Source organism: Myxine glutinosa, chromosome 10 (assembly GCF_964187855.1).
Source record: "Myxine glutinosa chromosome 10, kmMyxGlut1.1, whole genome shotgun sequence".
NCBI lineage: Eukaryota > Metazoa > Chordata > Myxini > Myxiniformes > Myxinidae > Myxine > Myxine glutinosa.
This window is the reverse complement of record NC_136270.1, coordinates 19,054,932-19,071,868: the sequence shown is the minus strand read 5'-3', so window position 1 is coordinate 19,071,868 and position 16,937 is coordinate 19,054,932. Positions and strand designations below refer to the sequence as shown.

At 43.4% G+C, this 16,937-nt stretch overlaps 1 protein-coding gene across 1 annotated transcript in view; it reads right to left on the bottom strand.

Moving 5' to 3' along the window:
* Positions 1 to 13,870, bottom strand: part of LOC137433630 (aurora kinase C-like) — a 36,633-nt gene extending 22,763 nt beyond the window's left edge. The window contains exons 1-4 of the mRNA XM_068125925.1: positions 13,744 to 13,870; positions 10,281 to 10,320; positions 6,269 to 6,460; positions 120 to 258 (exon numbers count right to left, since the gene is read on the bottom strand). Of these exons, the coding sequence (XP_067982026.1) occupies positions 120 to 258; positions 6,269 to 6,460; positions 10,281 to 10,320; positions 13,744 to 13,843 (471 nt within the window). The 5' untranslated portion in view covers positions 13,844 to 13,870. The remainder of the gene's footprint in view (positions 1 to 119; positions 259 to 6,268; positions 6,461 to 10,280; positions 10,321 to 13,743) is intronic.
* Positions 13,871 to 16,937: the final 3,067 nt, after the last annotated feature.

Genomic DNA, 16,937 nt, shown 5'->3' with positions numbered 1-16,937 from the left:
CAAATGGGAAAAAAAACAAAAAAAAACTCGTGCACGCACTCACACTGATTATACTACAGATTAGAATAAACACTTCAAGAAATGAACACCATCATTACAAGGAAATGTACACTACATACCGTGGTGGTGCGAACATCATCAAAGGAGACGTGCTTTTTCAGCTCCTTGTAAAGTTCCCCCTTGGCCGCATACTCGAGTACAAGGAACACTCGCTTCTCATCGTGAAAATAGCCGTATAGCCGCAGGATGTTGGGATGCCTGAGGAAAGGTAATCACTCTACCTTCGACTGCATGTATCACAGCCAAATGCTACATCAAAAATTAAATCTATAATTTAACATGAGAACGATCCCCAGCCCTATCAATGCCATAACATATTTATGGCAAGGAACTGTAGTCATTCAACTGAGCTGGGTTTTATGCAATACCAGTGAGGTACTCCTGCGAAGCATGAGTGGGAGGCCATATCTCGAAAAAAAACGTGTTGCAAAATTGTATGAAAACCCCCACCCACTTTAGGACCCCAAAAGCTGCACAGAAAATTTGGTGGGGCTGGCCCCAAAATTGAGAGAGTAGTACTGTGCCCCCCACCCACTTTAGGACCCCAAAAGCTGCACAGAAAATTTGGTGGGGCTGGCCCCAAAATTGAGAGAGTAGTACTGTGTAAAATCTTTTTACAATGAATGTTGATGATGAAGCTGATAACGATGATGATTGTGTTGGCAGGGGAGGAGGGTTGGTTCTTATGTACCATGATGAAGGAAATGGGCTATTACAGAAAAATAACAAGAACGGCACTCGGTAGAGGGCATACCTCCGCCAGGCTGAGCAGTACATGTTTTGTATCCCACCGATAGGCTGGATCTGGATTGGGACCTGCACCAAAATGTAATCGGCTTGTTCTTGTCACCTACCCAACTCATCCACCACGTTTAGTCATAACTCACCCATAACTTTATTAAATATTGTTACGTTTATAGGTGGTAGGTAAAAGGATCCCATGGGGAAGGTAGGATTATATAATTTATAGCATGGACCGTGGATGCGTAGGAGAAATCTCAGTGTAATTAAGTAAGGAGACTGTAGCTTAAGATTGTTTAAGCGTCTTCACACGAGAGGTGAAGCAGTGCTAATTCGTGTAGGGATTAAGGCTAATTTTTCCCCCGTACGTTATTTCCCCCTCTGTAGTTTTCCCTTTACGTTTTCACTGACAAGGCCGGCCATGAAAACTCTCCTTTAAACAACAACCACCGCCGACAAAAGCCAAGCAGAGCCGATCGGACTAAGCCCCGCCCCCAATGTACCTAATAAAGAAAAAGGCCACGCCCCCGGATGGTGTCAATTGGGGTGGGGGGGAGGGGTGGGGAGAAAGCCGTCAGGCCACGTCCCAATTGGCGGCCGTGAGTGAAGCAGAGAGTGCCTGTCTCTCGATCTCGTCTCGGGCAGGAAGGCTGGCCTTTTATTGGTGTCGGTGTGATTTCTGTGCTTGTGCTGTGTGGACTTTTGGCGCTTTGGAGGAGGAGGAGGCTGTTGCGGCCGTTAAAGAGGAGCTGGAGGCCACGCTGTCCCTCACTAACGGGGGTGGGGGGAGCGGGGGGGGGGGCATTCTTTGGTTTATTTTTATTATATCCATTATTGTTGCATTTAACTTAACGATGTAGTTGTTAAGGGGAAAATTCAACAATGGATGTAGTCGTTAATGGGACAATTCAACAATGGATGTAGTCGTTAATGGGACAATTCAACAATGGATGTAGTCGTTAAGGGGAAAATTCAACAATGGATGTAGTCGTTAATGGGACAATTCAACAATGGATGTAGTCGTTAAGTGTGGAAAGGAAAGCATGTGGTGAGGTGGAAAGAACTGGGAAGTGGCCATGTGCTGTGTGTAGGAAGGGTGTCGGAGTGAACTCCATTCAATGTACAATGTGCGCTGAGTGGGTTCATCAAAAATGTAGTGGTCTGAGAGGGTCATTAACCAGTGTGGCAGCTACATTCAAATGTAAGGTGTGCACAGAGGGAGCTGCAGATGGAGGAAATGTTAAGTTGGATCTTGGAGACGGCATGAAGCTGGAAGGTGTGAAAACATTTTGCTACCTCGGAGACATGCTGAATGGAGAAGGTGGATCAGACTCGGCAACGGTTGCTCGAGTGAGATGTGCATGGAAGAAGTTTTGGGAACTGAGTGGCGTGCTGATGATGAGGGGAGTGTCGTTGAAGCTGAAGGGAAAGGTGTATGCTGCATGTGTGAGAAGTGTTATGATTTATGGGAGCGAGACATGGGTAATGAACGTAGAGCAGCAACGAAGGTGGATGTGTGGAGTATTGGTGAGAGAGAGGAAGACAAATGATGAATTGCGAAAAATGATGGGAAAAGAGCCTGTGATTGATGTTGTGAAGAGGAACAGGTTGAGATGGTTTGGTCATGTGTTGAGGAAGGATGAAAGTGACTGGTTGAGAAGAGTGATGGAAATGAATATAGAAGGAAGTAGAGGACGGGGAAGACCGAGAAAGACTTGGCTAAAGATGGTGGAAGAAGAAATGCGGGCAAGGGGGTTAACAAGGGGAGATGCAGAAAATAGGGCAAAATGGAGAAGATTGTCATGGGGACCGCAAGGCTAACCCCCGCTCTAGCAGGGAAAATGGCCTTAAAATGCATGTTGTTGTTGTTGTTGTTGTTGCATTTTATTGGTTGTGTTTGCTTATTTTGTGGTTTAGGAATAAACCCGTGTGTTCCGTTCAGGTTCAGGTAAACGCCTCGCATTCCATTGAGGGTGTGTTCAACATCAGGTTGTTTTTTTTACAACTAAAATTGCCGCCAGTCGGGTATCTTTAATCGCAAAGCGAACCAAATTGATGTGCATATCTACACCATCATGTGTTGTCTTTGTAACAAGTATGAACAAAATCGGTCCATACATCTCCGATATATGGCTACGGGCAGACGGACAGACGAACAGATGAGACCCAATCCACAAGCCCTCGTTTCGGACGAAGTCTAACGGGGGCTAATCTATGGTCAGGCCACAAAAAAAAAAAAATTTGTGATCCGGCGGACCACAAAAAAGTATAATTTAGCATGACACCTGTAGAAAGCATGATATTTCAAAACGTTTTGGAAGGATAACAAAACTTGGTGTACGAGTTGGTTAGATGACAAGAACAAGCCAATTCGATTTTGGTTCAGATCCAGATGCAGATCCGGGCCATCAGTGGGATACAAAATGCAAACTGTTCAGCCTGGCAGAAGTATGTGCTCTACCGAGTACTGTTCTAGTTAGCTCACCTGGAACAAAGTTAGGGGAGCTTATGCGATGGCGCGTCGTCAGTCCGTCAGTCAGTCAGTCCGTCCATCAGTACTTGCAACCTCTTCTCTGAAACAACTGAAGGGATTGTGACCAAATTTGGCACAAATGATATGTGGTGTGCTGTGACTAAAGTTTGTTCATGACATTTAAAAAAAATCTCAGTCTAAGAGGGTCGATGGGGGAGGGTTCAAATTGGGTCCAGGTTTGACCCCCCAAAATAGGTATTTGCTTTCTTTTCTGAAACGACACACAATTTCGATGAAACTTGACCAAAACCTTCACCAACCATGATGTACCAAAGTTTGTTCACGGCATTAAAAAAAAATCTGCCCCTTTGAGGGTCTATAGGGGGAAGGAGAGTCTTCGGAGGTATATGGGGTTGGGGGAGGGGGTTGCCCTTCAAAATAGGTATTTTTATTGTTTGTTTAAAGTCATGATTATGTTAGTATGATTCCACATGCTGCCCTGTCTTCTAGCAACCATTGAAATTGGTTGAAAATACCTTTAGTCGGTGCAGTATACTGTTTATTCTACCAGGTGAGCACCAGGGGTATTGACCCTATGTTTTTTTTTGTTATCATATGAACAAAGATCAGACACTTTGTTGTGGAGATTGCAAATCTATCATCATGCAATCAGGAACAATAAAGAGGGGTACTTGAGGTACCAGATAAAACTGAGTACCTGCATGAAAGTCTCTGCTACAAGCAACTGTTCCGAGAGTACAAAGTTACATTCATTCCCTTTTGCTCCATAGGTTCAATACTTCTTACTCCATGAAGCATTTAAAAGTTTACTATTGGAGACAACACATGGTTCACATTGCCTTATTTGAAGTAAAAGGAAACTGGTTACATTTTACATTAAATTACCAAAATAAGGAATCTTTAATAACGAAATAAGAGGGCAAAAGATCAAACTTCTTTTTTTAATTTTCTTAAGACCAATCAGCCAATTATTTTGAAACAAAATACTCGTAACTGAAATTGCATCTGTGATGAAATTCATGATAAAGTTATCGAATTCCATATATCTTATCCTCAGCAAGTGCTGGCATGATAGCCAAGGGGTAAGCATACTTCCCTCTGAGCTGTCTATACTGGGTTCAAATCCCAACCCAGGTATAAACTGCCATCCTGGTGTTTCACAGGTAGGGCAAGGCATCAATGAGTGCACGAAACTGGATGTCCCATCTGCCAACACTGATCATTGGTGGATGTTAAAGATCCCCTCAGTGTCCTTCAGGAAGAGTTGATGAGTTATCACTGGTGGCCTGAACAAATTACATTTTCCGGCCATGACATTACATCACCATACTAAAATACACCATTTGTGTCTGTCCGTCTGTGTGATGAATGTTTGACGCCAATACATTCTGTCCTTACTTATCCAATCTCAACCAAACTTGACAGGATGACCAAGGGTTACATAATGAAGGTTGTAGCACATTAATTTGCCCCCCCCCCCTCCCCAAGGGGGTTTTCTCCCCCAAGCGGGTTTTCCCTGCCATTGCCGTCAATGGGTTGTGTTACGGATTCGTCACTTCCGTTGTTGTGGTTTTCATCCACTGTAAACATTTTTGATTCCATGTACTATTATTGTTGTCGTTTAAGGGAGATAGAGATTACTATTTTCAAAAGATAAAAAAGTTAATGTTTTAAATGAAACCGGAACCGGACGACGACGAAGAGGAGGGGGAGGAAGGAAAGGCGGAGCGAGGGAGTCGGACAAGAAGCCGAGCTGCTTCGAGGTCTGGAGCGAACGATTGGCGAACGAGAGTCACGAGTGAACTTTGGGTTTCCCAGGAAAGGGATTCCTGCGACAGAGTTGTTATCGCTGTGACAGATCAACCTGCGTGTCAGGTTTTGCGGTTGATTCTGAGGAGAATCATCGTAGTGCCGTTACGCCTCGAGAACGGGCCGTCGGCCATTTTGCCTCACATGCTTTGCGCATCGCTCAAGGTTTTTCACTTCGCTTCAACCATTTCCACAGCATTCAGACGTTAATCTGGTGTGTGTGTGTAACGTGGCTTTTGAGTGGGAAATCTGCGGTTCGCCGATTTGGAGCCGTGGAATGTCCATACCCGAGGGTGTGATTTCCCAGTCGCCTTGAGGGCACCTTTGCGCAGCTTTGGCAGCGGGACTGTGACTGTCATCCGAACGGGATTCTGGTCTCGATTGGACATCGTTCTGACGATCACTGGAGCGGATCGACATTGGCTTGATGCCGGAATAGAGACATTGGGGAATGTTCTTCTTTTTCGCTCACTTGGAGCACAGTGAGTTATATTGTACGAACCTGATGGTACCATCGTAGGAAATATATATTGGTTGTACAATTGATTACTATTGTTGTACTGTTATTCTTGTGTGATCTTAATACGATACTTGTTTGTTGGTAACAATTGGTGTGGTTTCACCATTGATCTTTGACATCCAGAATAACACATCTTTCTGCCGTGACTCCTCTCGGGGCTCGGAGGTACACTGGGACCGGGGTTTGGGGAGGAGCACGTAACAGTTGCGTATTGAGGTGTATAGCCATATTAAGTTAGCTTTATCGTGGCGTTTTTCCAAAGAAGAAGATTTATCATGGCGTTTTTCCAAAGACGCTTTTAATAACAAAATTAATGATAATTGCACATTGTTAATGTTATTACAAAACAATATTAATACTAATAATGTCCCACTTCCCCCAAGGCGTTTTTCCTGCAGCGATAACGTGTATTTTTTTTAAAGTCTGGTACATTAATTATATTAATAGTTTTAAAGGCAAGGTAAAGAGTCTGGTACATTAATTATATTACTCACTAAATGTGAATTAAAAACGTATTTCAAGGCTTCTACCTTTTACTGATTACTGAAAAGAAAATCAACATATAAAAATATGTAAATAAAGCACTTCAAAAAACTGCTTCAAACAATATCTCATTATTAATACAATGCCGGGTCAGCAGTTACCTGAGATGGGACTGGATCTCAATTTCACGACGCAACTGATGCTCCGCACAGGCCTTCTCCAACTTTGATTTGAAGAGCACCTTGAGAGCGATGATGAAATGAGTTTGCTTCTCTCGTGCCAGGTACACATTGCCAAACTGGCCTTTGCCCAAAGGTCGTCCGATATCAATGCAATCCAACGACCAGGGTTTCCTTGTGGAAATAATTGAAAATTTTAACTCAACATGCATCACCCCGTCCCCCTCCCCCACCCATGTAATTAGAGTATGGACACTTGGATTAGGAAATGAAATAAAACTCTTGTGAAGGCAATCCATTGTTATTTCATACATTTGTTCAGAATCTCCTTATGCAATACACAAGTTCCTCCATCAACAGGAAATGATGAACCTTAACACAACTACCAGACTTCCAAAGTGAAAATCAATCAGTTTAATTAATGCAAAACAGAGTAAAACTAGAACTGTACTTGGTAGAACGCACACTTCCGTCAGGCTGGACAGTTTACGTTTTGTATTCCACTGATAGGCAGGATCTGAATCCGAACCTGCCGATTAATATCAGCCAGGACGGATGGTCTAACTAGTCTTACTCCCGAGGTGACCTCCCGATTACGGCGGTTAATTTTTGCGCTTGCAGGATGGAAGAGATGCGAGGCGTTTAACAAAACACACAGGTTTATTTCCGAAACCACGACACATACAAACACGACAAATAAAATGCAACAATTATGATTTAAAGACGAATACGGTGCGGACGAAAATAAATGCTGAGGTAAAGCTAAATTCTATGTTGAGGTACCTCCATACAGTTTTGAATACAACACAGGGGAGACAAAGTAATAAAATTAAAATGTTCCCTTTCGGCACTTAGCTGGCCCCAATGGGTCCTTTTAGGAGGTTGGTGCTCGATGCCACACAGGCGGGAACTTGGCAAGATGGTGACGGCCGACGAAAGGCCCACGCCAAAGGCGACCAGAGCCTTGGGGCGAGTCTTGAAGATGGCCCTCTCTTTTTGTCTCTCAACGTTTCCTCTCTTTCTCGTCCCCGGGAAGGTCAGCGCGGCTAAACAGCACCCTCAGAGCCCAGCAGTCCAAGCAACAAAAACGCTTCTCTTCAGAAACAAAATAATGGCCGCCCGCTTCACTGCCACTCGCTCTCCCTTTTCAGCTCTGAGAGCCCATGGCAAAGCTTCTTGCTGCCCCTGTGCTCTGTCTCACCGGACCAATCGCATCACTCGGGAGGCGTGGCCCGCTGGTCCTGTTCCCCACCCTCCTAGCACGGTCCCTCTGCCTCTTCTGGGCGGGTCCCTTTTTCCCTATATATCCATAGGGGTGGGCTTAGCCTAGCTGGCAGTTCATGGAGCGTAATTTGGCCAGCCATATCTGCAAAAACGTTAGGGAAGACTACAGAGGGTTTGACGCACAAAAGGGAAACTAACCTTAACCCCTACTACTGGTTAACACAGCATCACCCCCCCCCCCCCACCCCCCCAATATGATGCACATTTAAACAACCTTAAGCTACATTTTCCCCGCTTATGTACATCGGAATGCTCCTACACGTCACATGGTCCATACTATTTCCTATACAATTCTACCTCCCCTAATCTATTCTTTTACCTACCCCCATAAACATAACTATATTTATAGCAGCCCTCGCAGCTCCCACAGCTCCCACGTCCCAACATGATTAATAGTAAATATTGTTACGTTTGTAGAGGGGATAGAGATTAGCTCAGAACAGTTGGAAATGTTTAGAGTAGTATGGTCCATTTTCAGGTAGTTAACCAATCTCGATGTAATAAGAAGGGAAATATAGCTGAAGAACTGTCTGTTTAAATGTGCACCATACAGAAGTTGGTACATTGTAATAAATAGTTAAAGGGTTTAAAGTTAAGGCAATCATACGTAAAGCCTCCTGTCAAGTCACTGGGTGGGGACCGGCTGGCCTTAGAAAGTGAAGTGAGGAGTTTTGTCGCCCTTGGAGGGTGGGCGGGGGGGAAGTGGCTTGGATTGCCTCACGAAAGGCGGTGTTGTCTGGAAAGCAAGGGGAGCTTGAGGCTCTCGGGTTTAGCCTCATGAGAGGAGGGATTGGAAAGGAGAGAAGGAAGGTTTTTGCCACGCCTGAGAAATGCCCTCTTTTTGTTGCCTGCTTGTCACCCTGTTCGTGTTCCTGCTCGATCGTCTGCTCCCCGTTTCGTCTGCCTGCTGTCTGTTTGTCATCCTGCCTCACCTACTTCATTGCCTGTTTTGTCATCTCCCTGCTTCAGCACCACCCCCATCACCACAGCAGAGCTAAGGCTTGTTGCTCGTTTTCCCTCCCCAGTCTGTGATCGAGTCTGACCTGAAGCACCTTAGGTTTCATTAGATTTTTACATCTTTGTATAATTATTTATTTCTTCATTGCAACCCATTTTATTCCCTTCTTTAAACCCACCAGCCACCATCATACCTCTGTTGGGTCAATCTTCCCATGGTTTTGTTGGGAAATAAAGCATTTTTTTTTCCCAAAATGTATTTGTATAAAAGATCGAGGCTTGTGTAAGAGCTAAAAGTAAAAGAGCTTAAAGTTGTAAGAGCTTCATTTAAAAGAAGCCAAGGTTCTCGTTTGCTTCCTGTGATGCACACACGCATGTAAATCTGCAATTGACGTGCCCAAAGGAGTAAAAGCAATTTGGTCCATCCGTTCAGTGGCCGATGTTAATCAGGCCTGAACACAACAATATGATCATTTTAAACTTACCCTGCACATACACAAGCCCCAGATAGGTCCTTCTCATTGGTGTTCAGAAGCACCCAAACCACATATGGTGTCTCCCTCAGAGAAGTCTACCTGATGCATCCAGCTTCCATGTAAATAAAGGTAGCACAAGATTTGTGTATTTTCATGTCACGAAGATGTCATTTGCCGAAGAGTTGGTGGTCACTGTTAATTGGTAATGATGCACAGCATCATCTATCTATAATTCCACTAATCTCTGTGTGTGTGTATGTTTGTATGTTTGTATGCGACCGCTGTTTCTCGACAACTACCGGTCCGATATACTTGAAACTTGCCAGGTATATTGCTGGGGACCCGAGGATGTGCCTTTTCAAGGTTTGAAATTAATCGGACAAGTAGTTACCGAGCTATGGCGATTTAGCCGTTCGCCGTTCGCTTTGGCGTTGCGAATGGACCAAACCATTTCATGTAAATAGAGGGGGGGGTTCTGTGGTCGTTGCGAATGGACCAAACCATTTCATGTAAATAGAGGGGGGGGATTGTCACCGTACTCGCAAGCCGTTCGCCGTTCGCTTTGGCGTTGCGAATGGACCAAACCATTTCATGTAAATAGAGGGGGGGGGATTGTCACCGTACTCGCACCCACGTACCCACGTACCCACGTACGGGCATTGCACCCACGTACGGGCATGCCCTAGTATTTCCAATTGCAGACGTTCATTAAATAAATCACCAAGCCTGCCATGCTCACAGGAGGCACTCCCACAAGGTTCAAAGTCCATTCACTGGTAGCGATCAGTCGGGGGGTTTGGGTAGCACACGCTCGTCCACTCGGGCCTTGCACTGGCCCACATGGGCGGGTGTTTACAATACGAGGACTTGGCCATTCAGCAAGCTGAGAAAGTGCCCCAAGTCTATTGTTGTGCAGAGGCAAGGCCCTTTTTCTCTCAGGTACTTTTCCAAGTATTTTCGGCTTCTTTCAGAAGCTTTATGAGCCATTTTAGGGAACAATCCTTATCTTTCACACACAATGTACTTTGAGGCCCCAGACACGGCTATTTCCTGGGGTTTCTATGCATGCTCACCAAGCATTCTGGGTGCATTACATCATTTTGAAAGTCTCGTATTGCAGAGCTATGAAATCTTCACTTTTGTGAGAACGCACCTCTCCTAACAAATAAATATACAAACATTAATTACGCTTCTTAGAAATAAAAGATTTTTAAAAGATCAAGTCACCAAAGGCCATTGCAAAGTTTACACTTCAAACAGATGTCACAATAACTCACCTTGTGGTGGCCTTGTGGGGAGAAGCCAAACATGAATTTGCTGAAAGACAATGAAAAGAAAGTCTATATATAAATGCAGATTAAAATATCAAAACGAGCAGTACATTTATCAACCATACATGATGGTACCAACAAGATAATCTTTCAGGCCATTAAACAAATTCCCCAAAGCCACGGTCCAACGAAAAAGCAAATTTGAGAAGGCCGGATGATGCACCGGTCCCGAACGAGTTTCTAGTTTGGATCACAGGCAGAGTTTGGGGGAGGGGGGGCGTGGGGGGAATGCCCCCACCTTCGTTTTTTTCAGTAGTTTACAATCAAGATAAAACATCCCGTATTTAAACGTGAGTAACAATAATAATAATAATAATGCATTTATTTTATATAGCGCTTTTCAGGAAGCCCAAAGACGCTTAATATTACTACAATAATGAACGTAAACTGTATTTGTGATTTCACGTACACCAACTACACTATCAAACGGTAATTTTGGACGTCAGGCCTAGATACCCATTATTAATATTAAGTCCTTGCCGCCCCCCCCCCCCCCTCCCTCCCAAGTAGAGAGGTCAAACTAAGCCTATGGATTGGATGCATAGACATCTCAAGGGTGCAGTTTCAGCTTCAAAATTTTTAAATGCTCAAAGATGTTGAGATGCCAATGGGAGCGCATTTAGCTCATGATACTGGCACAGCAACCAATCAAAATGTGCTGCGTTCCTCTGAACATAGAGAAATCAATTAAATTCTGCATTAGAGCCAATTAATCAAGCACTCTTTTGGCTAAACGGCAACTGCAGGTCAATTTCGAGGAGGAATGTAGAATTTGTTTTGTTTTCACTTGTACCATTCCAAGGCGTAATGCCATCCAAGAGCATTCAACGCGACAAGGACCTTCATAACGAATTTTCAATCCCACTACCAGTTGAAGGACTACATCTGCAAGTTATAATGAGACTACTTGCTGTCCTTTGTCAATCTGTCCATAATATCCTAAAGTCATTGGCCTACATCTATACATGCACACACGTCGAGGAGACCAAGCTCACTGTTGAAGAAATGAATACAATTTAAAATGGAACAACACTCTTCAAAGTCGCGACGTTCACCGATATGTCTCCATCCACATTACTATATCATTATACATACTTGAACCAAGTTTGATTTAAATCTCTTTAGATGTTCTCAAGTATCATACTTATTTTTTACCTGACATGACCTCTGACCTTTGAAGCCAAAATCTAATCAGTTCATCTTTTAATCATAATATATACTTACACCAAGTTTGGTCAAAATACCATCACTGGTTCACAAGTTAGCACAGTTCACAAAGATAAGGAGGTTCACAAGTGTCAATGGTGGCATAAATAAAAACTCACCAGGTGGAGGGGGTAAAAAAAGGAGAAAATTAAAAAGATGTTTATCATGTTATTTATGTATACATCATGCATGTTCATATCAAGATAAATAAAGCAAATTGTAATAAACCCACATTTTAAATAAAAGTATCTTAAAATGTTTACAAAATGAAAATATCGGACATTTCTGCAATCAAATGGAGAATAATGAAACAGCAACATCAACAAAATAAAAATGGGCCAAAGACAAAGAAATGTTAGTTTTGTTTACAACCTGGAAAGGGAGGTGGAAAAAGAGTGGAGGAAACAACCTGGAAAGGAAGACATGGGCTTAGTAGAAAGGGACAATAACAAGGAAATGATCATGAGTATTGATGGGGGATGGTGGTGAACTTGAAATCTTGAAGCCCTACAGGAAAGAATGCTCTTGAACAGATTGTACAAGTATGTTCCACAGGTGAGAGAAGAGGAACGAATGAATGTGAGCAGCGAGTCTGGAATTTGGCAGCTTTATCAGAGGTGGGCTACATGTGCACCCCAGATAATCCTGGGAGCAGGGGGAGCGGGGAAAGGGGGTGGCAGAGAACAGAAATCTTAATGGCACTGCAAGGACAGAAGGAGCAAGGCCACAAAGGAAGTGACGGATGGCAGAGACCACAAACTATGTCTGCCATGTAGAAGCAACAGGAAGAGATTCAGCTTTATCAAAGGTGATTCCAATGATTTTGAGGGCCTTGGACTCCACAGCATCAGGAAGTTAAAGGTGTGAGGATGTGATGCAGGGGTGCCAGCCCAAATGAGGGAGCAGCATTCCAGCCAGCTGTGGATGAAAGAATTATTTTTACAAAACAAATAAAGTGCAGGATGCTGCAGAAGACCAACTTTGTGGAACCACTGGCCTTGCAGAAGACCAACGACATGATGCTTTAGAAGAAGACCAAATACAGGGCGTTTCATAAAAACGCAACCCTATTAAAGTTATGTGAGATTTTTATTTTTAATACATTTTTTTTCAATTGCAGGTTTGTACGAAGCATCGTTTGGAGGAAAAACTGCAAACATCAGAGTCATCCTGTCCATTTCGAAGATCGCATGGACAATTGAATAAAGGATCTTTATTGTGGAGTCTTACTTTACCACAAAGTCATTTAAACGGACTCAAACACGATTCAGAAATACGTTTGAGACCAAATTAGCCCCAGATAAGTCGGCTATTTTTCGAATGACAGAGGTTTAAGTCCCACTGAACATTACAAAATCCTAATTGCACAAAGTCTGGTTGCCAGAGGACTGCAAGATCAGGAGAAAACATTGAAGCGGTCCAAGAAGCATATTTTAGGGGCCCCAAGAAATCGCTGTGCCATCGATCTCAAGCATTGAACTTATCTTTATCGTGTACACAAATAATACTGAAGCACAAACTAAGAAAAGCACCCGTATCGCATACAACTCAAGCAGAAACTAACGGACAATGATAAACAACCTTGTGTGATTTATTTGAGGGAAAATGTGTAGGGATCCAGGTTTTCTGAGCATTGTGTGGTTTTCTGACGAGGCACACTTGCTTTAAATTTGTCATATTAACTCTAAAAAAAACAAACAAACATGTTTTGGGGTTCTAGTTCTCCTGATGAGGTTATTGAAAGGCCGTTGCATGGGCAAAAATTGTACTACATAGGCTGCCAGAAGCAAATCTGGCATCATTGGGCCTTTCTGGTTTCAAGATGAAGAAGGTAAATCGGTAACTATAATCACTGAACGGTACTTGAAAGCTATCCAGAAGTTCTGGGTGGCATTAGCGAGGAAGCACCACATCAACAGGGGTGTGCAATGGTTTTAGCCAGATGCGGCTACTCCTCACACTTCCAACAGATCGACGCAGCAGCTACAACAGAAATTCAGTGATCGAATAGACTCTAGAAAGGCATATGTTGAATGGCCGCCTCATTCAATTCAAAAGATTTTTTCACAAATAGAAATGTAAAAGCAGTACTATTGAAATACCATTTGCATATAGACAAAAGTTCCAATTCACTGCACGTTTGAATCAATTGGAATACATAATATTTATCAGTAACAAAAACTCATATCCATCTTCCACCCACGAGCAGAGTTGGTGATTTGAAGCTGTACAACCACCAAATCGCCAGATTTCGATTCCTCCAGAACATCATGAACCCTCATTTGCTGTGTGCTGCACAACATGTTATCTTTCCCTGCAAAACATCTTGTGTTGCCCTGTGAAAAAGAAAACGATGATGACATAACTTTAGTACATAATAAAATATATACATGGCATTGTAAACAGGACATCAGAGAAAGAAAAAATAAATAAACAAGAAATATGTCGTACATAGCACTATACTTGCGAAATCCCTAAAATAAGTTGTTGGCTGATGATGACCTCAAGAATAATTGGTGGTTGAATTCAGTGACCTGGTATACAAATACTCTTAAAATTTCAAGTCAATCAGATGAAAATTGAGGATTTTATAAATTCGGCCTATGTTGACCTTTTGACCCAAAAAACAATAGGCTTCTTGCTTAGGCCGAAAAAAATATATTGCTGGTCTCTGGTCAGACCAAAGTTCCAGAATTGATGCGGCGATGCGGTTTTTTTTTCTTTCTTTTTTTTGAAAAGCATGGATTGCACATATAAAGGTGTTGTTTTTTGTGTCCTCATGCCTTGCGGTCCTCCTCATGTGCCGTGGCGCCGTCCAGAGAGAAATTAAAGACAGCCAATAATAATAATAATAATAATAAAGGAGTCTTATATAGCCCCATCAAGCAGAGTTAACGACCCTCGTGGCGCTTTACATTATCATGCGAACGCACACACACCGCACACACATACACAAACACAGACACACCTTCACTCTTGCCCTATTCCTCTCCCTCCCCATTCAAAACCCACAGATATGTACTCTCCCCTCCTCCTCCCCCTCCCTCCCCCGCACACAGACATACTCTCGATCTCCGTCCCACCTCAAACCAAAGGGAAAACAGGACTAGGACTTGTGAAACAGATAGGTTTTGAGGGAGGTTTTAAAGGCAGGAAAAGAGTCAACATGTCGAACAGAGGAAGGCAAGTCATTCCAGAGCAGAGGTGCAGCAAAAGAAAAGGATTTCTCGCCAAACGACTTGGTGCTGGTGCGCGGCGGCTCTAAGGTCATAGAGTCGTCGCTTGAACGAAGCCGTCGCCGAGGTTCATAGAGAGTGAGCAAATCGGAGAGATAGTGAGGTCCCGCTCCACACAATGATTTATAACATAGTGTGCAAATTTTGTATTTCACACTAGTAGAGACAGGCAGCCAGTGTAAAGATTCAAAAGGCCTTCCAGTCCAATGGGATAGGTAGGCCTTTTTGTAAATCATGAACACAAGCTTAAGTTATTTTAAAATGTATTTATTCTGAAAATCATTAAGTTCTTCAAGCATATTATAGACTGCCATTTCGTTCTCGAGATCGCCTCGCCGTACCGTCAAACATTCCAATGCGTCGATCGCGTCAACACTGCGCATGCGCAAGTGGTCTAACAGGCCGATGGTCTCCCACGATCTCTTCTCACAGTCCACCAGATTATCACAGACACCTACAACTTCATGACAAACGAGATATGATCCAGTGCTAACTAACAAGACCACCCGCAGCTCTCTAGGCCTTCTGGTTGCTTCACACAAACCCGACAAGGAACGTCTTCGTTTCAATAAATGACAATATCCAGCCGATTGGATTCATGACGGCACGACACACAACACTACTCATATCTTTGGGACGGCTGGTTGAGTTTGGACAAACTAAACGAACTTTTGTAAGGGTAAAAATCGATGCGCGCGCTGACCAGAGACTGGAAATATATTTTTCTCGGCCCTATGACCAACTCTACCGTTTGGTGAAGATCGGATGAAAATTGTGACCTGTAGGCGACTGACAGACAGGCAGACAGGCAGACAGAATAATGCACAAGACCAACAAATATACTTGAAAAATCTTCGATTTTCTCAAGTAATAAGAGGACAATAAGAAATTCAAAGATGACCAAGACATCTGTGCTCACAAAGCTATCGCTAAGGGTAACCCTACCCCGGTGAACAGCCGTGACTTACCCTTGGCCCACGATCTAATGATGCCATATCAGGTTTAGACTGCCATTTGACCTACACGCGGTGCTGCTGATGCAGTACCCTCTGTTTCCAGTAAGCTCGTATTCATTTTACCGACCTCGCTCAGAAGGATGATAGGTTTAGTCATTCCACCCTGGCGTTATTTAACGGCACGACTGGGGCTCAAACTCAAGACCCTAAGATCTTAAGCCAGCTATCTTACCTGTTAAGCCAACATCAGGCTTATACATTTTCTCTATGAAAAGGCATTTTCAAGCAGAGATGATGGCCAGTGAGGAAACACATCCACAGATTGATTCTCTTACTAAAGTGGGAAGCTTGGGGAAGAGGTGCAAGATTGTCACCACAAAGGCTTCTGAAGTATGCAGCAGTGGAGGGTTCTGCAGAGTACCTATAGTGTATATGAAAGCGGAAGTTTCACATGCGTCTGACCTGCCAGAGGGAGCAATCGGGCAACCTTCAACTCCTCAATGACACCCCAAACCTCATCACCCATACACCTCCCCAAACAAACATTCTTACCCACACCCCAAACCACCTCACTTACACCCTCTAACAAACCTCCTTAACCTGGCACTAACCTCCTCACCCACACCCACCCTGCGACCAAGGTTGTGAACCTTCCCATAAAGAATGCGAAGAAGAGTTTACGTCTCACCTTGTGACTGGTTCTGCTACAGGCTTGCATGGCATTTCTCCCCAAATCTATTAACGATGCTGTGCTAAGTGCAAGCTCTCAATTACCCAATGGAAAGTTTCTAAAAAGCTTTGCAAATGTAACAAGCGGATGGTCCCAAATCAAACTTGCAGTTCTTAGCAGGTTAGCTTCATTCTCCTTCTCAACCATCGCGATCGAGCTCCCGCTGGTTCCAGAATGCCTGTCAAGGTAAAAGCAAAATCACCTTCTTTCATTCATGTTATCAAAACGGTTATTTCATACAAACCTCAATCGATCAGATGGCAAATAAGGAAATTTCACTTGGGTATAACAAATCGGGAATATGGAAGAAATGCCAAAACAAAGAAATGCCTGTCAAATACCATTATTACGTCACAAGCGAAGTGAAAAAGCGAGGTTAAGCAATTGGTTCACTTTGTCTATCTGTCTACAAATGTCAGTTTATGACAGAGGAACAACTTTATTTGAATTGAATGTTATAGTTTGAGCATGAACA